Genomic DNA, 22,159 nt, shown 5'->3' on the forward strand with positions numbered 1-22,159 from the left:
ACTCACAACTAACTGACCCTACTCTTCCAATACTCACACTCCTATCTCTTTTAGGCCTAACTACACTCAAGTTACTTGCCCTAACGCTCCTATCTACCACTCACTCTGCCATTCGCCTCAGTCCTTCCAAAACTGCCTCCCTATAGCTTTTAAACTCTGGTACAACCTCAGCTACTTCACTCCTAACACTAACACTCCTACTCTCTTTCATACACCTATCTAACTTGTAACCTTCTATTATTTCTAAAATGTCATTCCACGTCAACCTTTCATTCGTCCATGGTATTTTCTCCTTACTTTTCAGATTCATAAACTCATATACACTCTCTGGTACAGTCGCCAACAACTTCCGCACTAACTCCTTACACTCATTTATCCCTTCATCACCAAACTTTTTCCTGGCTAATGTTTCTAACCTACAGACAAACATTGACAACGACTCACCAACATTCATTCTTGTTTTCTCCTATATCTAACGCTACACTTTATCACTCTCAGCCCTTTCCCCAATGTATTCAGTCCTAGTCTCATCCTGTCCATCACCCTTACTAACCTTCTTTCCTTTAGTTTTCTTCTTTTCTTCAGCCCCCTTCTTATTCTTGTCCTCAGGTTTATCCTTATCCTGTGTCTTCCCCTTCTTTCCTTTACCTAAGACAACCAAATCACCTTCGTCACTTGTACTCTCATCCACTCGCTCTTTTGCTTCCTTTACCATTCCTGCCCCACATCACAAGACCCAGTAGGCCTACCTTACAGCTCCCTCTCCCATGAATCCCTTCATCTTTTCCTACATCATCTCTTGCGCTGCATTCATCATTACCCCGAATTTTTCGTCCATTTTCTCAACCATTCTCTCTTCCACTCTTTTCACCTCTTCTTTCATTTCCACTTTTGCACTCCTTAGAATTCCTCTCGTTTCCTCTAACTCGCTCTTCAGCTCCTCACCCTCTACCCTCTACCCCAATCGTCCTGCAGTTGCTGCACCAACAGTCTCTGTTCGGGGACCAAAAAAATAATGTGGCGGGATCACAAGCTTAAAAAAACAAGTGGCAAATGCCCCCCCCCCCCCCCCCCCACATAAACCTATTCAATCCAGCTGCCAAACTCACCCTCTTTCACACTTTTCTCTTTACAATATAGCATACACGCAGGACAATTGACCTGTACCTACACAAAAACAAAAGAAACACAAAACGCATGTGCTTACCAACCACTCCAGATACTCCAGGGCTATGCTGTGCTGTCCGCAGTCAAGGTCGCTGAGACACAACAACAACACCAAAGAACCACAACCAACAACACAACACCCAAGGACTACACCCAACAACAACACAACAACAATCAAGGAACACAATAAAATCTCAACAACACAGCAAACACAGGGAACACACACACACACACACACACGCAGACGTTGTCAAAGGGAACTCCATAACTTTTACCATACAGAAATCATATTAATTTATTCAAAGGTTTAAATTAGATAACATCTTGCCAAATGAATAGTTAGAGGGCATGCATAGGTCTAGCCAAAGCTACTAAACCATGCAGTCTCTTGAATGCTAACATACGTTAATCCAAGATTTGTTACACAAGATAATACAACTATTTTCAAAATCGAATGACAGAGGAAGGTATATTTTTCTAAGGTTTCGACATATATGCGCCACGCATGGTAATATGTTGAAAATGCAAGAAGACATTGATGATTTAGAAACCGTATCTACTGCTAACAAGACATGAAATCAGCCCAAAATCATGGGCAAAAAAAATTCAGTATGCTTTGCCTACCTGTGAAATGTTATTCGGTTTTCTTTAAAAGGATAAGAAGCTATACAAACTCATAAGGATATTGAACGAAGAAAAAAACCCGTAAGGATACAGAAGCGCCCATTTAGTCCACTGTTTTTGGGTTTTTCAAGATAGCTGGAAGAACATCGAATTATGTAGAACTGGTTTGTACAGATATTATTGACACCCTATGTATACTTACAACCCAAGTTTGTTGTCCCAATGTCCTTTTCAACCACCTTATGTGGACTGACAACCATATCATCATTCTTTTCCAACATCAAAAGAGGCACAATCGGTGTTTGAGGATGATCTTGACCCGTTAGAAATCAGATCTTTCCTGGTGCAGGGGCACGTCCTGTCGGTGGTGGGAGGTGCTAATATCAGCTGGAACGAAACTTCCTTTTTTCTCTTTCTCCTCGATTTTTACATGACATTTATTCAATTACTTAATATTAAATGGAAGTTCTTAAATATGTTGCTTTAAAACTGACAATATTTTTTTTAAATTTTTAGCCAATTTAACATAAAAATATTGTATACAGAAAAATCAAAGAAACGATAATGCTTAGTCCTAGTAGCAGAACAATTTTCTTCATGGACTTGGTAGTCTTCTTATCTGAACATTATTGGAGTGCTGAACACTGTAGACATTCTCTGCAGAACTAGGCATATACAGAAATCCGTTCCATTGCATTATAACTTAATAGTATTATGATGAACGGCAGTTCACCATAAAATTCTCTTTGTTATCTATCTTATGATGAAGGCAGCTTTAACAGCAGCAGAAAGAAAGTTGTCATGGAAATTGTTAAATACTTAAAAACCAAAATCAGAAATGTTAGAGGGATGTCTTACAATATCATATATTGATATTATGTAGTATTCGATCTGCATGAAGAGCAAAAATACTTGTGAATTTCTAGGTTTATAAAGATAAAAGCCAACTTAAGATACCGTGGGATTGTTCAGATAGATAAATGAAATATGGTCATCCTTAGCATTTGACCATACTGGCAATAAGGGAATTAATAAGTATTATTGTGTTTCATGATCCAGTTTCCTGTTTTATTAATATTTCGTTATTAATAAGTAAGCTGACGTTCGGTGTCCCGATACTCGTAACTTATTCGTACTGCTCACCCCGATATATTTTTGTATATTTATACTTAAGGATTTAATATTAACTTTGGTATAAGTAATGGAACACTTTGTAGCAACATCTGTTTTTTCCTCTAAATAAACTTTGCAGGAAAACGACATCATAACTTTACGAGATTCCAAACTCGGCAATGTTTACCTGAGAGTTGCCAGGTACTCTTTATTTTTGCCTGTGTTAGCTTTACTTATTAAAGTAACGTGGTGCTTGAAATGATGTAAATTTTCGCAAATTGATCAGATCATTTGGAGTATTTACGCAGACGCCGCACAGCAAATCATCATTGGGTAAAACGAGACTTTACAGTAGACGTCAACATTCCTGATGACGTGTGTTGACAACACAGCTGAGAGCCTGACACAACCTCCTCCTCCTCCCCCCCCCCCCTCCCCACCCCCCCCCCCCCCCCTCAACCTCCTCCAGTGCTTTTGGTTTGGTTCAATCATGCAATGCGGCCAGATATCAAACATTAAACTTACCTTAGTGTTCCTTCTTGTTCCCCTGCCAAGGGAATAGCTGCTGGTTATGTGAGTAAGAACTAGATTGCGTTTGTTGTCACGTCAACGGTCGAGGAAATCGGGTTTGATACTGAATTCCGAAAAGTTATGGTCTGTATAGGCCTATGGTTTAGTAGTACTAGTCTGAGGCCGATAACCTTACGATAGTTAGACTTATTTATTGGTATTTACCTATATTTTAATAATTTCGTACGCCTCTTGAAAAATCTTTCATGACACAGCCATGGTATATTAAGATTTAAAGCCTACTAGGTATAACAGCTTAGGGTAGCTATCCTAGGCCTAGGCTAAGATTGCGATGTTATTAGTATTGCAGGCCTAGGCTTAACTTACGATGACAAAATCCCAGGCTGGATTTGGCAAGTGTAATCGATAATACTGCTTATAAACTATCCAAAGCTAGGCTAAGCTTATGTTATAATTGATGTCAGAAATGTTGTCTTGTGTTCTTAGGCAAGCCGCTAACTTAGTTTAAGCTGAAGCTGTTGTATACTACCTAGTGGGTAAAAGTGAAGGCTGCTACTGCGCGCCTGTGGTTCGCTAACTATCAGTGTACACACAGAATTGGTGCCTTATATTTAGCTTGTACCAGCCCTTAGGTATGAACGTAAAACATAAACGCATGGCGGTAAGTGTTCCGGTCAGTGATTGAAAGGAATCAGACTGCAGTAGTAATATTCAGTTTTACCTTTTACCGTCCTAATCAGTCACTTTTTTTATGCAGTAGGGTCGATGACCGAACGGCAACATAGTGGCCACCTCTCTCGGAACGCGGCCACTTAACAAATAAGAGCTTGATTTATGCCATTATTTCGTAATTTAGGAGAAAACACGTACTTGAAGAGGAACATAGGTTAGATCTCAAGTTTGCTGCCAGGATGGGCCAGAACTCTTTGAATGATGCTCATGGCGGCAAATTCAAGTACTTTTTGAGGATGGTGGCTGCGTTCCGGGATTGGTGCCCACTATGTCACTGCTTTGTCATTTACCCTATTCTGTGTGTTGATTTGTCTAGGTACTGTGGGTAGGTTTAAGTGCTAATTTATTTTGGTTGCTTATTAAGAATTTACTGTTATTTTTTGGTGATCGACTGTAATTAACCACCCAGGGTCCAGTACTAATAGAGCGGCAGCCCGGACCACTGAGATACAACGAACGAGATACCGACTGTAACCCCTACTGGTATTTAGGAGTAGACTTGTAAACTGTGAAACTGACCGTCTGCCAAAAATATAAGGGTGGCTTACTTAACAAGCACCACTAATTGCTTGTTAGATTTTGGGTCTAGATCTAATATATGAGATACCAGATGAAACTATTCTATAATATATCAGCAGACTACTGATTACAGAATGACCAGTGACAGACATTTTGGAGGGTGTGTTCCCCCTGACAGACGCACTGGAAAGGGGGGCATTTATTGGATCTAGATCCAACTTAGGAGATACCGAGTAAAATTTACACTACAATAGCACTGCACATCCTAGAATACTTTGGTGGTAATGACAGACATTTTATTGGGTGGTTACCCCCTGACAGATGCCCCACGACAAGTGGGGAGTGGGAGACAGGATCTGCGTTCAACAATGGAGATACTAAGTAAAATTGTACTACAATTCCACTGCACATCGTAGAGTACTGCGGTGGTAATGGCAGACATTTTAGTGGGTAGTTACCCCCTGACAGACACCCCACAACGAGTTGAGGGAAGGGGGAGGGGGAGTGGGAGACAGGATCTGCATCCAACATCGGAGATACCAAGTAAAATTTGTAATACAATAGCACTGCACATTCTAGAGTACTGCAGTGGTAATGGCACACATTTTAGTGGGTGGTTACCCCCAGACAGACACCCCACAATGAGTAGGGAGGGGGAGGGGGAATGGGAGACAAGATCTGCACCCAACATTGGAGATACCAAGTAAAATTTGTATTACAATAGCACTTCATATCCTAGAATGCTGTGATGGTAATACCAGACATTTGTTCCAACACGGGATACAAACCTTTCGGTCCTTTTACAATAGGAAGGTTACTAGTGGCAGCTGGATAGGTTGTAAGCTTTCGAACAAGGGGTTCGGTAGTTAACTGCTTGTCCGACAGTGCGCGCGCCGCGCGACTGGGAGGCGAAGAATCACTTTTCCTTTTGGCCTGCTGGCGTGTGGACGTGTGTATCAACGCGCTCTGCCCGCTTCATTGTCCTTTGTGCTTTCGTATGGTTGTGTTTTCTCTTTCTGTTTATCTAGTGAAACTGAATTGTAAGTACAATCATTTTCTGTTTTCATATTACTTTAATTGTGAACTGAAAGGATCATGGATTCTCCGCGCCCTCCGATTATCTGGCGACTGTGCCCCGGGACTGAAGGGCATAAATGCGGGAAATTCCGCAGTTTCCCAGAGATAGATCCTCATGTGTTATGTGCTCGGTGTCGGGGGCACGAATGCTCTCGCACCGAGCCTTGTGTTGTTTGTGAGAATTGGTCGGAGGTGCAGTGGGGCTTGTATGAGGGCAGGAAGAAGCGAAGGCCTGCAAAGGAGTCGTTGGAAAGCTCTCCCGCGACTCCTTTGGTGACAGATACTTCATCGTCTTTCCTGCCCCCTGCTCAGCTCCCACGCATGGCACCTTCCCCCTCGGGGTGTGTATCCAGGTCCTTCTCCTCACCCGATCTGTCGAGTGTGGAGGAGGGCGCTCGGTACCCCGATGTTCAATTGTACTTGGGGTCTTCTGTCCGTTCAGGGTGGGGCTCATCCCCCCTCACGTGGGTAGAAACCCCCCTAATCACCCGACTGTTGCTTCCACAGGTGCTTCTGCCGCGAGGGATGACCTTGGTCAGGTGTGGGCGTATTTGGGCTTGCAGGGCATGCCTAGTGTCCAGGGGCTGCTTTACCATTTGGCTTGGTCTGCTGCGGTCACACATGCATCGGTGACGCCGGGTGGAAGAGGACAGCCAACCAGCAACCGGCCCCCTGATGACATTGCTCGTGACGTCACAGGTATTGCCCAATGAAAAGTGAGGTACCCATCTCTTCAAACCACCCGAATGCAATAAATAGCGTGAATACATCTGACACAGACCATTGCACTCAGCGATCCCGTCCCGAAGATGGCCAAACGAGGTGGCCCAAACATGTAGACGCCTTTAGAAAACCAAAAAAGAATAAACAAGGAATACTGAATAGACCCCCCTGACGACTACGGCCTGTTCCCGACCTACGAAACACACCTGTTTACCTGTTGACAACTCCAGCCTGTCCCTGATAACCAGTTTGCCTTTGATAACACCAGTCCGAAATTCCGTTGACGACCTACAGCACAATGAATATTGGACAGCTGCTTTATAATACCAGCGTGCCAGAAAGACAAATAATAAGGAGAATTGAAAGAATATTGTTTAAAATAAATTCTGTGAATTCTGCCATTATTTTTAATAAATTATTATTATTATTATTATTATCATCATCATCATTATCATTCGACTGTATTTCACAGGAAAAATTACCTTACGAAAACAGGCCTAAGCACTCCAACCATTGTGGTCAAGGCCTAAGTATCTGCTCTTGGATCTAAGCAGTGTCAAACATAAATGTTTCCTGTGTATACACAGGACTTTCTTTGCATACAGTAGTGAAGCACTAACTAAACAGTAATGTAGTACAATCACTAAACACTTAATACTCGCAATGCACTCACTCAGTAAGCACACACTTGCAAACATTCACTACACACACACACACACACACACACACACACACACACACACACACACACACACACACACACCACTCTGAATACCCAACACTCATAGGCACTCACTTTACACTAAATGCTCCCTAAACACTTAAAGCACTAAATTCACCTAATACTCATTATACCCCAAACACTCTGTAAACATTCACTAAACACTCACTTAATCCTAAACATTAATTAAACACTAAACATTCACTAAATCCTAAGCACTCATTATATACTAAATGGTTACCAAACCGTAAATACTTATTAAATACTAAACAGTGAACTTATTAAATACTAAACAGTGAATGAACATCCACTCATTAAAAACTCAATAAACACTTACACATTAATTAAGCATTTGCTAAACACTAACATTCACAAGACATTCACTAAACGTTCACTTAACATTCGCAAAACATTTACTAAAACCCTAAAGACAAAACATTCCCTGAATACTTACATAATAAACATTCAACATCATTCACAAAACATTCACTAGATCCTAAAGACTCAGTAAACATTCACTGAATACTGACACAGTAAACATTCACTGAATACTGACACATTAAACAATCACTAAACCCTGAACATTCATCAAACACTTACTCATAAACATTCACTAAACGCTTACTCACTAAAACTTAACAATTCGCTCAACACTTACTCATTAAAAATTAACGATAGAAAAATTCACAATCGCACTAATTTTTCATTTCTCTTGTTTTCTTTACATTAATGTTAGGTGATTATTATTATTTTTTTTTGTCTACTTTGTTCTTATATTTATTCATAATCTTCTTGAGAGAATGGAAATGTTCGAAATAACTTGGTGTGTGGAGAGATTGTTTAAAAAATAGAGACCCTCTGTGTCCCTCCTCAGCCAGGTGTATTATATTTGACGAATTTTACACCAACCGAAAAAAAAAAATCTACTATAGTAACAACAATATTCATTCATAAAACTGATAATACAAAAATGTATCCATGATTTCATTAGTATGAAAGTCAGTTGAAATCAAAAGAAGGTAGTCCTGCTTCGATAAAACAAACTGAGTAGGCTATAGCGCAATTATTATGATCTGTACCCTCTATAGCGTACTTATTACATATGTATTACTATCTATTTAATGGGTGTGTATTACTTTATTTAACAAATGTTATGTACGTAGACATTTTACAGCAATAACTCTAATAGTGATAAGAACTTAAATGCTACTTTACAGTGCCAGTCTTCAAGCCACCCCAACATTAATTTTCATCTCGTAAACAAAACTAAAGCGAGTACTATAATTGGAGTCAGTTGCTTGCTTGACAAAATAATAATATGACCGAATTATTATGGGCCTACAGATGACTGTTATTTATATGAAACAAATAAATAATTTTTGTGTTAAATAAATACAAAGGATATAGAAAGGATAAAAATATTTATTAGATATATCACGATAATATATGATATGGGTCAATAGTAGCTTATTACACTAGTCTATACATTAATTATCAGGGCTTGCCCTTCCCCCTGCCCACCTGTTAGAGTGTGTCTGTCAGGGGGAAACCACCCACTAAAGTGTCTGCCAGTACCATCACAGCATTCTAGGATATGAAGTGCTGTTGTAGTACAAATTTTACTTGGTATCTCCAATGTTGGATGCAGATCCTGTCTCCCCCTCCCCTGCCCCCTCCCCCCAACTCATTGTGGGGTGTCTGTCAGGGGGAAACCACCCACTAAAATTTCTGTCATTACCACCACAGCATTCTAGGATGTGCAGTGCTATTCTAGTACAAATATTACTTGGTATCTCCAACGTTGAATGCAGATCCTGTCTCCCCCTCCCCACTCATTGTGGGGCATCTGTCATTACCACCACAGTATTCTAGGATGTGCAGTGCTATTGTAGTGTAAATTTTACTCAGTATCTTCTAAGTTGGATCTAGACCCAATTAACCCCCCCTTTTCAGTGCGTCTGTCAGGGGGAACCCACCCTCCAAAATGTCTATCACTGGTCATTCTATAATCAGTAGAGTCTGCAGATATATTATATAATAGTTTCATCTGGTATCTCATATATTGGATCTAGACCCAAAATCTAACGAGCTATTAGTGGTGCTTGTTAAGTAAGCCACCCTTATATTTTCGGCAGACGGTCAGTTTCACAGTTTACAAGTCTACTCCTAAATATGTTCGTTGCATCTCAGTGGTCCGGGCTGCGGGACTATAAACACAGTGAAATACATTTGACCACATCCCCCACAATCCTTCCTTGCCTTTCACATTCGTGGAACAGTTCCTTGCAGTCCATGCGGATTTGTTACATAGAAATACCCACTGTGAACCACACTGTACAGTTACATGTTTTTGCACAAACCTCTTGGTTGGTCTCTGACCATTTTCGTGTAGGGTGATCATCCCATATCTTCTGCACCCTGGCAAGTATCCCTATTCCCATGCCTACATCCCTTAATTCTCAAAGCCACACCCCTCCTCATATCCCACTGTTCTCCTATATCTTTAACTTAGCCTAAATAGTACATGGTTTCTCCTTCTCTCTGTGATCTCTGTATGTATTACATGCTTGCCTGTCTGTCTGTTAGTATGAGCTAATGACTAGGTGGATCTTAAATTATTATCCTTGTCAAAATTTTTGACAAAACCCCAGTCTGATGAGCTTGTTTCTTTGAGACATTTGTTAATTAATCAGATTGCTTGGCTTCGGTATTTTAACTTATTCATTGTGCATTATCCACTGTATAGATATATAGTATTGCTCTTTGCCTTATGTATACACCAACACATTTCACTGAGGCATAAGATGATGTGTAATTCTTCTAGAAGTTTTTACATCAGTATTGTTTAAGAAGCCTTAATATGCAGTGTAGACAGTCAAACTTGCGGCGCTATGCTAAGAACTGTACAAAAATTCCTCTTTTGTTTGTTTTGAATCCCTTTATGTAAGCTAGCTTACCTGTATTGGACTTAATCATTTTGCAGTAGCAGATCTTTTTAAAAGCATTTATTATAATGTTAGACTTAAGGTTTACCACAAAAATAGCATATGTTAAGGCAGGATTTAGAGTTTTCATATCTAAGTAGCCTATACCTTGGGCCTCACTCACACATCTTGAAAAATAACTGGTAGAACTTAACTTCATGTTTGCCTATTTTTTTATGGCATTGATGGCTAGTACAAATAAACCTAACTTGAGCCCCAAGCTAGGTTAGGTTTGTTTTGGTTTGGAAAGCATCGAACAGTTTTAAATTATGACATTAGATGTTCCTGTAGCATACTGAAATTTCAAGTAGCTAATCCAGTTTTGCCAAATGATGGTGTTCCTAAGTTGAAAAAAGATTTCACTCTTCTCAAAAACTTAATTATTTAGTCATTATTTCATGTATTTGATCGACAACAGTGATTAGTTGCTGGAAATAGATATCCATGAACCAGGATGAGCCTTATTATGTTTCAAGTAATGCATTTTTGCTGCAATTTTGTGTGTGGACAAAAACAATTACGTACTATGTACTCACCACCTTCCCATTCCTAAAAATATACAGGTGGTTGAGAATGATTAAAATGTCACATCAGGAGGCTGGTTCAGCAAACAAATCTGTTCTATAATAACAAGAACCTTGTTTGTCATTTCACAAACAGTCTAAAGCTGGAATCATGCTGACCCCATTCCCAGGATTCTTGTGTTGGAATGTTAAAACTGCAAAAAATCTCATTTATGGTAAAGTTAGCTAGAGAACCCTTATTATTATTATTATTATTATTATTTTATTATTATTATTTTTATTATTATTATTATTTTTATTTTATTATTATTATTATTATTATTATTATTATTATTATATGAAACCTATTCACATAGAACAAGCCCACAGGGCCATTGACTTGAACATTCAAGCTTCCAAAGAATGTCGGTTTCAGCCACCCACCACAAACCTCACACTGCAGCAGTAACTGATTGTGATACAGAGTCAGTGACTTTTCATTGCCCTTGGGGAGGTGCGAACTCACGACATCTGAGCAGCATACCCTGACGGTAGCAACCATACCAGCAGACCAGCTAATAATTTACAGTGGTCAGAGATTGAAAAATATTCTTCTGTTAATTTTCTCACATATTTTGCAAGGAATACTCATTAGGTTTGAACCAGCCAAGAATTCCAAGGAATGAAACTGGTTTATACAATTACATCTTTGTTTTCAGAGTTTTAAGGAGCCTCCTGAAGTATGTCTGAAATTCAGGTACCACCAGGACTTGTTGATGCTGTAGATAGTTTGAAGGAAGCATTGAAAGCAGGTCGCACTGATATTTTTAGGAAGTTACTAGATGCCTGTGAAACAAGTAAGTTTATACAGTACGACTCTGTTTCTGGAAGTTTTGATTGTAGAAATTTTTTAAGATTTGATGCTGAGAAATTTCTTTTTTTGAGCTCCACAGTTATAGTTTGTACTTGTGGAATCTTTTTAAAAAGAGTTTCAAGTACAGCATAGTGCTGTATTTACATACGATGTATTTAAGACAGTGAATACTCCAAATAATCATAGCAGCACCTTTTTCTAAAATGTTTGTCAATATCGCCAAAATTTCTCATATTCTCATAAGTAAATGTTAATTTTTAAATGGGAATATTTTAGGCTCTTATAAATGCCTATTTTGGTATGACAAAATTATGATTCGTCTTACTTCCATCAACATTGTAGGTAATCTGGTTATTGTACAGTACTTCAAAATTTTCAAGGAGAAATAACATATATTTCATATTGACAAATATCTTTTAGAGGAAGTAAGTGGTTTGAAATAAAACTGGTACAGTATTTACTGAATCCATACCTGTTTGGAATATTGCTGTAGTTGGAATATGTGTGTTCATTTGTTTCTTTTTATGATAGCATTGAATCAGAGGTAATCCACATAATTAATGATCCCCCTGCTCATACCTTGTCCGTATCCTCTTTCCCTTAAAACATTGAAAGTTTATTGGTGCTATTTTGGCATCACTACCATAAATTTAAAATATAAGCCCTCCTGCTCTGGTAGTCTTATATTATCCTGTAAGACCACACTTCCCTTGTTATTTTATGGAGACCAGATATTTTTGGATATTTGTTTGTAGGTACGGTTTCATTCCCTCTGCTGGCAAGCTTTAAAGTTTTTCATGACCAGGCTTAATATACTTTTAATTGCAACACACCCAAACAAAACTTCCTCTGTACATGCAGCATCTGTATTTACCTTGTGCATGAAAGCTCGCTATTATTATCTTTACTCAAAAGAATCAAAAATAGTAAACATATAAAATATTCATAAATATGAAAACCCAAACTTACCCTAATTTGGTTCGCATATTACCAGGTTCACGAACAGATTTTTCAAGGAGTTCTTTTCTGTTCAATAGATCGAGAAATTGCGTTGTGTTTAAAAATACGTCCTAAATTACCATATCTTATAATCGTATCAACCCATTATTTAACCAGGAATAGATATACTTATTACTAACCTTTAAACCATTGTGTAATTTCCTATACCACGATCCGAAGGATAGCCTGATTCATTTACAAACAGGCCTGTCAAGTAACAATATCTAATCGTGCATGCATGCCCTTCAATATATCACCTAAAACACTTATAAATTCTTAGACTTAGCTGTAATACATGATGATATTATTTCTCTGAAGTTGTGCTGATTCCTTTACCCCCCTCGCATGTTGAGCTACCGTAAGGCGACGATGACCTTCACACTTAAACAACTAAACCGGTACTGCCGGACTCTTGACTCAAATCAGTCTGAGACGACTGACGATCCACGCATGCGCGACCCGCATTCACCAACGACAATACTTAACTACTTGTTAAAGATTACGTAGAGTTAAACCACCATTTAACGTATTTAACCCTTCAAAACACTTAATATAAAGAAATATTATACTATAACTAACAATTCCACACAATATATATAATAATAATCTACGCATCTTGCACTGCATAATGTTTTTACAAATATTTCTCTTACAAACTAAAGATGAATGATTGTTTACTGGTCTTTATACACTATCGTGATTCCATCTCGAGTCACGATACACTCCCAGCAAACAAAAGCAATATTTACAGTTATAATTGTCCTGCTTGAATGAGGGCTCTTCTGGCCTCAGTAGCCGCCTGTGCGTTTTCCTGTTCGGTCGGGTGCTTTTATCATCAGTTTTCCTCAGATATGACAACATCAGTCTCTTGCCATAATTCTAAGGATATAGCTTGACAACAGGTCTCATCACTTGACCTTGTTTTTGGGGTTTTTAAAGTAACCACGCGCAAGACATCATCTCCGGTCCCACATGTAATTTGACAATTGACCGAGTTTCCAAACGACTTCTTGTCCTTCATCGTGTATCAAACACAAACATCTCCATTTGTTGGCAAGATTCGTGTCTGTTTCCCACCCGATGAGTTTCTCGGAGAGAAGTTAAATATTCTCTCTCCCACTTTTCCACAGGTCATCACATTTTTTTGTAATTGTACACAAATCGCTTTCCAACATCCTTATTTTCTCCATACAGAGGTCCTTAGCTTCATCTTTCCAATCTATGACTTCCTAGGGAAAGATCTCAATCTACGTCCTAAAATCAAATGATTGGGCGTCAGAATATCCAACTGATCTAATTCTCCCGGTGTATAACTTAAGGGTCTGTCATTAATAATTGCTTCAAGTTCAGTCACAACACAGGAAAGTTCACCAAAACTGAGAAAGGCCTGACCTATTACCTTTTTCAGACATGTTTTCAGAAGACCAATCAATCTTTCCCATATAGCGCAAACCAAGGTGCTCTGGCTGGTATGAACTTCCATTTACATTCTATAGCATTTAGGTGTTCTTGCACTAAGGAACTTTCTGCCATGCTTTTCAAATAATCTGAAGCCGATACAAAGGTAGTAGCATTGTCACTTAGCATTAAAGAAGGAAATCCCCGACGGCTACAAAACTTTCGGAACACCATAAGAAACGAATCGCAGGACAGATCTTTTACTAATTCGATATGAATTCCTCTAGTGACTGGACAAGTAAACAACACAATATAAGCTTTTTCAGGATTTTGATGTTTCTCCTTGGTTAACAACGCTCCTGTATAATCTACCCCTGTAACGCTAAAGGGTTGTTTTCTCTGCACCCGAAATTCTGGCAATGGTGGAGCAATATTCACACGGTAGGGTCTACCCCTGTGTTTTCTTACAAATTATACAATGATGTATTACACTTTTGGCTAATTGGCGAAGCTGTGGGACCCAGTATTCCTGTCTCACATGCTACAGTTGCATTTACTCCCATGTGAGCTTGTAAACAGTGATGCTCCCTTACTATCAATTTTGTGAGAAAACAACCTTCTGGCAGTAAGATTGGGAATTTTATTTCTGCCGCCTGTGCGACATGTTCCAATCTTCCTCTGCATCTGATAATACCTTCTTCCAAGAAGAGATTCAATTGTATCTATAAGGTCAATTTTGAAACTTTATCCCCCTTTTCCAAAGCTTTATATTCTTTCGGAAAGTATTCCTTTTGTAAGAGGATAATCATTTTATTTTTAGCCTTTTGAAGTTCTTTTCCAGCGTTAAACTTCCAGTTTTTCTACAGCCAGTTGATTTACAATTGTCAATAAATCGTATTATCCAAGCTATAGTTCTACAAAATTTATCCACTCTACTAAATCTTTCCCAGTTCAGCAGATGGATTTTTTCACTGTTCCCTACAAGATGGACCTGAATAACTTCATCCTGTGATTGTGTTTCTTTACCCATGTCCTGTCAATAGGATAGGTGTGGTTTTCTGATTTTAACCAGGAGGTCCCTCCCACCAAAAGGAGTTATTTCTTACTTCTTCTGTCCTTTTTCCTCTAGTAATCCAGTCACTAGGGTTTTCTGAAGATGGAACGTAAGAAAAGACAATCCCTGTAGTTATAGAGTTAATTTCCACTACCCTATTTTTCACAAATACTGCAAATTATTCTTTGTCACTAACCATCCCAGGGAAACACTTTACTATCAGACCAAATTATTATTCTTTCAAATTTATTTTTCTTTAAAAGTTTCAACTATAAATTTACACAATCTTGCACCTAACAACAAAAGCCATTTAATTCCAATTTAGGTACAGTCAACTCTTTATTGGGTGCTACTCTACCCTTTGCCATAATCAGAGACGAAGTTTACCACTTGCTCGATAGGCCACACAACCATAAGCTGTTATGCTAGCATCACAGAAAATGTGGAGATAATCCGCTTTCTCCAGATTAGTGCTTCTGGGAGGGAAAATACTGAGACTTTTCTCTAAGTCTTTGGACAACTCATTCCACTGTTCTAATAAAGGAACTGACAAAATATTCATCCCATTTCAACTGTTGTTTCCACAAATCCTGTAAGAATACTCTAGGCTCGTTATCGTAATAGGGATAAGCACTACCTCCTAAAGGATCATAAATTTGGGCCAATTGCACTTTAAAGAATTTGAATTTCACGTTTTGTTTGACCGGTCTTAAGATGATTAGGTGTTATTGTTAATTTATCACTAGAGATGTTCCAGTTTAGGCCTAAAACTTTATAGGTTTGTTTCTCCTTTGATCTTATACGATAAGCATCCGCGATAGTATTCAAAAGATCACTATTACTAGTCCATTCCTTTAATACAAGTGCGCCTGAGCAAAGATTTTGTTTGCACCAAAAAATAAACTTATCAATTCATCTTCACTGTTGGAGGTAAATTGAAGGTGTCCACATATAATCCCCTCTTCATCATATCCACTATCTTAGTACAGCTTGAATCTTCTCTAACAGCTGCCAGATGTGATTTAATAGTGGCATTCAAAAGAAACGGAGAACACGTAGCACCGAACAACACCACCCTAAACCTATATATGATTAATTCGCTATTTGGATCCATTGGGTCTTTTAACCATAGAAACCGTGTGTAATCGCGGTCTTCTTCTCTCAATTGCCACCATAAGAAATGCTTTTTCTATATCACTAATACAAGCGTAGTTGTTGGTCCTGAACTGCAATAAGACTTTGAGCAAATCTGTCTGTAATATGTGGTCCAGCTCCACAGACAGTCGTTAAGGCTCAATCCATTTTTGCCTTGTCCTCCAAGAACAATCGAACACTATTCTAATTGGAGTGGTGACACTATCTTTCCTTACACCATGATGTGCTTAGATAGTGACAATTTTCAACCGAATTGTTTTTATCTACCCTTTCAATGAACCCCCTATCCTCCTGATCCTTCAGGATTTTTTGATAGTGGTTCAGGTAGGCTTCATCTTTCTGAAATTTTGCACATTGTTGTTTAACCCGGCCCAACGCCAATGCCAAAGTGGATGGGAGCCTCGGCTTATTAGACTTCCATGGTAAGGCCACAACATATTGCTTCTCCATTTCAGAATATACAATGGTTTTTTATTCAAAGTCTTCTAGAACCTTTCTGTCATGTTCTTTCAATTTCATTGCAGTCAATACCTACTTTATCTAAATTCCGACAAAATATCCAAATCATTCTTTACATCATCAAATTTATGAGTAGCTTCAATTACTTCCTCTTTAGTTGCTAGCTTTAACACAGTTACTTGGGTTTCCTGTGCTGGGGAGCATTACAGGACCCTGTTACAACATATCCAAATATGGTAGGTAACAATATCAATTTTCCAACCTTTCTAAATCCGGGGTGTAAAATGTTATAGACATTATCAAACACCTACTAAATATCAATGGGTGCTTGCTTGTCCACAGGTAGATCGAAATCTTTGTCCGCTAGACCATCTGTTTTTACACAACGTTTTGCAAAATTTCGTTTTAACATTGAATTTCTTAGCATACTCTGGTATTCATCTACCACAATACAATCCATAATAATCAATCTACCCTTATAAGGAATAGAAACACTCACCGTTTCATATTCGTTCACAGGTTTGCTTGTCAAATAACCCTTAAGGCAATTTCTCCGTGCCTTTAGATCTATACTGTAGATCCTGAAGTGCTGACCTTCTAATAAAGGTTCGTTCTGCACATGTGTCTAACAATCCCGAAGACGTACCAAGTGTCTTCCTTTGCCCTTTAACACTTGTGGCTGTTGGTATAAAATAGACTTCAGTTTGGATTTTTGACCCTGATCACTTACGGAAAGTGTTCCAATTTGCACACCATTATTAGATTTATTTGCTGATTTAATTGTTGATTTACTTGCTGGTTTATTTGGTTCGCTGGTTTGTTGTTTATCACACAATACACGATGATGTTTTAATCTACATCCGTTTCCACAAATTTGTCTTTCACAATCTACACTAAAGTGCTTATTTTGACGCACACACAAAGCACAATCGTAAAAACCCGAGACGACTCAATTTCTTATCCCTACTGGCATAGGTTTTACACTGTGTCCACCAGTGTTCACCTTCACACAATGCACATTTTCTTGTTTGTTGAGAACTAAATTTATTAACAGTTCCTTTACTCTTAGGTCTAACCGATTGTGATTGATTCACTGTGAATGTAGATACTGTTGATAAAGTTCCAGGTTTATTTACATCTGTTGAGACGAAAGAGCTTAAATTATGAATTTCTTCCTCTAGATATTTTTTAAATGTGTCAAACACCAGCCAATCATCTCCACATCTGCGTTTCACAGTTTCACTTACACTCTTAGGCAACTTACCATATAGCAAAATGGTGTAAAGCTCGTTCAACTCCAATTTTCACTCTCCAAAGATCTTATAGAGCATTCAAAATTTGCTCTGAATGTTTGTAATGATTCTGAATTAGCAGATGGAGGCTCAATTTCTAATAATCTTTCTTACCAAGAACTCTTTTATTTCATCCTTCTTCCCCATAAGTGGCTTGGAGAAGAGATATAGCTTGTGAATAGTTCGCAGCTTCCAACTTAAATCCTGAAATCAATTTTAGAGCATCTCCTGTAAGTAAACTTTGCAGAATATGAAAATTTCTGAATCGGCTCTAAGTCCACTCGTTGGTGTACCGACACATTGTACAATTCCAGAAGGAATTCCACTCCAACACATCTCCATTGTAATGTGGGAGATCCAATTTTGGCAATCTAACATTAGTCTTCGGTGTGGTCGGAGGATTTCCAGGAGAACCGCTTCCTGACATCGCTGTGATGGCATTGATCAACTTATACAATGTTCTCCAATTACTACTTCATATTCTGCTTGTTCTTCCACCTCATTCATTCGATCTTCTTCAGTGGTTAAAGCCAATATCTTTTCATTCAGGTCTTGCACAATCTTCATTTGTGTTTTATGAATAAATCCTTGATTGAAGGACAATGTATTGACATTACCTGCGGCAATAGCAGAGTTTATCTTATTGTTTATCCATTTGGTGATCACAGGCCCTTCTGTAACCCCCTGTGATCTCAACCAAATTTAGCTTCTCTTTCTGACATACCAATGATAATTATCAAACCAGCTAAAACCAACAACCTTTCCAGACTTTCAACAATTTCATCCAAACAACTGTTTATACAAAATATCAAATATTCAACAATTTCAGCAAATTTTAATTTAATATATATATATACCACCCTTAAATGCAATTAATAACACACTTCAAGAGAATTCACTTCAGAACTTATCACAATAATTATACAGCTTATAATTAATGCAATGCAAGATGCGTAGTCCCTCATCCCCACCCCACTTGATCCACTTGTGTTATTACCATTCTCCTGAATCAGCATCAGCTGCTGACTCTTTCATATATCTTTTTTGCTAGTGTTTCAGAGGCTTCTTGAGTCAAATGAACTCCATCATTGCCTAGATCCTCTTCAGTAAGGACCATTACCAATGACATAATAAACTGATTGACTTACGTAACCTTTGGTTCAACCTATTTCGACCTTTTCGATATTCATCATAGGTTACATATCTCAGGGTTGTGCGGGTTCACAGTGACGATAAGACTATCTTGACTCCATCCACATTGGAGATATCATTTACTAGTCCTATGATATTATTTCGAATATCACTTGTTGATTCAGCATCTCACTATCTAGATCATTACTTCCTATAAAAAGTACAACTGCCTCTGCTTCACTCCCCTTTACTTCTTCAGATGAGATATCTACAAGTAGCACCACCTTTTGAGCGTGTTATAAAATTAAGGTTTTCCTTTCCTCTTCTTCATTTATTTCATCAAAGGCATTTCCCATTTTTCTTACCTGAGAATGTCCTAGGATCAGCACTATGCGTTTTTTTGTTTCCTCACTTTCATTATCTGATATGTCAGACATTCCTACGTCTGATGTTTCTATGTCCAACATTGTTAATAATTCATCAAACTGTTCACTAATGGAGAAAAATAGACCAAGCAAGGGTGTAGGAAGGAACTACCTTATAATTACTTAATGCATTATGTTCATTATTTTCAAACAGCACAACTAGATTAAATTCCCTCAAAATTTTCGTTTAAATAAACTTCAACTTAGCTGCTCGGTCATTAACAAGATGGCCGCCAGTGCGACTACGTTATTCTTAATTAATGCCGAGACCAGCTTAACCCAACAATGAATGCCCGATCATTAACAAAATGGTCGCCAGTGCGACAATATTATCAATGTCGACGCAAAACTCACTAATACACAACTCGAAAAATTTCACTTTCAACTATTCACGAATTACCAAATTCAACAACTTTCCAAATTATTATTTCAATAAAAATCACAACTAATGAAAATCAAATTTCATATTTAAATGTCTCAATTAGTGGCACGATTAACACTGATCAATTCAAAATGTACAACGCATATATGATTTTCAATCACTTAAAAAGTTCATTTTTTTTCACAAGTTTCAACCTTCGTCGTTGTAAATGGTTTAATAGCCGTGTTAAAACATTTTATGAATCTAAAGAGAACGAAATTACTAATTTAAAATTTCACACTCGCGATTTCCTACTACGATCGATAAATACAATTAATCAAAATAGAGTGCAATTACAAAATGGGAACGATAATATCTTACTCAACAATTTTCCCCATATGATTTTACGGCATAAAAGTTACGGCGTCAACGTTTTCTAAATTGCCAATACCATCCTAGCCATAACAACCCGACGCAACGAACACTTTCTCACGAAGCGCAATACTGGTAAAACACCTATTAGCCTATAAACACCAATATCAAAGTTAAAATATATGCGTTATCAATCAGTTACCAATTATCAATCATCACCCACAAAAATAATCAATCCTGGTCACGGCACCATTTATATCTTTACTCAAAAGAATCAAAAATAGTAAACATATAAAATATTCAATAAATATGAAAACCCAAACTTACCCTAATTTGGTTCGCATATTACCAGGTTCACGAACAGATTTTTCAAGGATTCTTTTCTGTTCAATAGATCGAGAAATTGCGTTGTGTTTAAAAATACGTCCTAAATTACCATATCTTATAATCGTATCAACCCATTATTTAACCAGGAATATATACTTATTACTAACTTTCAAACCATTGTGTAATTTCCTATACCACGATCCGAAGGATAGCCTGATTCATTTACAAAGGCCTGTCAGTAACAATATCTATCGTGCATGCATGCCCTTCAATATTATCTCACCTAAAACTTATTAAATTCTTAGACTTAGCTGTAATACATGATGATATTATTTCTCTGAAGTTGTGCTGATTCCTTTACCCCCCTCGCATGTTGAGCTAACCGTAAGGCGACGATGACCTTCACACTTAAACAACTAAACCGGTACTGCCGGACTCTTGACTCAATCAGTCTGATGACGACTGACGATCCACGCATGCGCGACCCGCATTCACCAACGACAATACTTAACTACTTGTTAAAGATTACGTAGAGTTAAACCACCATTTAACGTATTTAACCCTTCAAAACACTTAATATAAAGAAATATTATACTATAACTAACAATTCCACACAATATATATAATAATAATCTACGCATCTTGCACTGCATAATGTTTACAATATTTCTCTTACAAACTAAAGATAAATGATTGTTTACTGGTCTTTATACACTATCGTGATTCCATCTCGAGTCACGATAATTATATCGCTAACCAGTTTCCCCAGTAATTCAACGATGACTGGAGTTGTGACACAAGCAGTTCACCCAGAGTTTTAGAGGACAAGAATAATTTAGAATGAGGTGCAAAGTACTGGTTAGCATGAATATTGCTGCCCTCTGCAATAAGAGCTTTTAGTGATAGTTTGGGAATAGCTGCAACAGTAGCCTAACAATTGGTGCCTTTTAGCATCATTAACAACAATATAAGCTGTCAATCATCCAGTTTCATCTTATGACTGGAGTTTTGATATACAGAACGTAATGGTTTTGTCTTGCTTAATTGTATTTATTTAACCGTGTGTGTTAATTTTAAAATTTTATGCATGACACTTACCTGGCAGGTATATATATAGCTTATCCTCTTGTCGCACTGGCAGAATTTCAAAACTCGCGGCAACCGCTAGTACACTGGTAGTTCAGATAATGGCCACCCCGTTCCCGTGGCGCTGGTGCTCGGAACCATTCCCGTTTTCCTCAGATTTTCTCTGCCAGCCGAATCGGCAACATCGTTGTTGGTTCTCTGATAGAATTTCCTGCTCGTTGACTGACTTTTTGGATATTGGTATCGTATTCACGAAGTTAGCTTGGCAATAGCAATTGATTTTGCATTAGTATGTCTGATTCAGGGAGTATGTTTAGAGTTTGTGTGAAAGAAAGGTGTAAAGTGAGGCTGCCGAAATCATCGGTAGATCCCCATACTGTATGTAAGAAGTGTCGAGAGTTTGTATGTACGTGGGATAATAGGTGCAATGAATGTGAGTGTCTGAATGAGAAAGAGTGGAAGGCTCTTGTTAAGTAGGTAGAGAGACTAGAAAAAGATCGGGTGAGAAGGTCAGTTTCTAGAAGTGAGAGAT

At 38.1% G+C, this 22,159-nt stretch overlaps 1 protein-coding gene across 6 annotated transcripts in view; it reads left to right on the forward strand.

The window, feature by feature from the left end:
* Positions 1-22,159, forward strand: part of LOC135219888 (uncharacterized) — a 327,822-nt gene that overhangs the window by 174,831 nt on the left and 130,832 nt on the right. For 3 of the 6 annotated variants that reach the window (XM_064257038.1, XM_064257043.1, XM_064257044.1), the window contains exons 1-2: positions 3,358-3,477; positions 11,414-11,551. In XM_064257038.1, coding sequence (XP_064113108.1) covers positions 11,437-11,551 — 115 coding nt within the window. In that variant the 5' untranslated portion in view covers positions 3,358-3,477; positions 11,414-11,436. Of the gene's footprint in view, positions 1-3,218; positions 3,238-3,357; positions 3,482-11,413; positions 11,552-22,159 lie in introns of those variants that run through there. The other 3 variants (XM_064257041.1, XM_064257039.1, XM_064257040.1) reach the window with 3 other exon arrangements.

Source organism: Macrobrachium nipponense, chromosome 1 (genome assembly GCF_015104395.2).
Source record: "Macrobrachium nipponense isolate FS-2020 chromosome 1, ASM1510439v2, whole genome shotgun sequence".
Taxonomy (NCBI): domain Eukaryota; kingdom Metazoa; phylum Arthropoda; class Malacostraca; order Decapoda; family Palaemonidae; genus Macrobrachium; species Macrobrachium nipponense.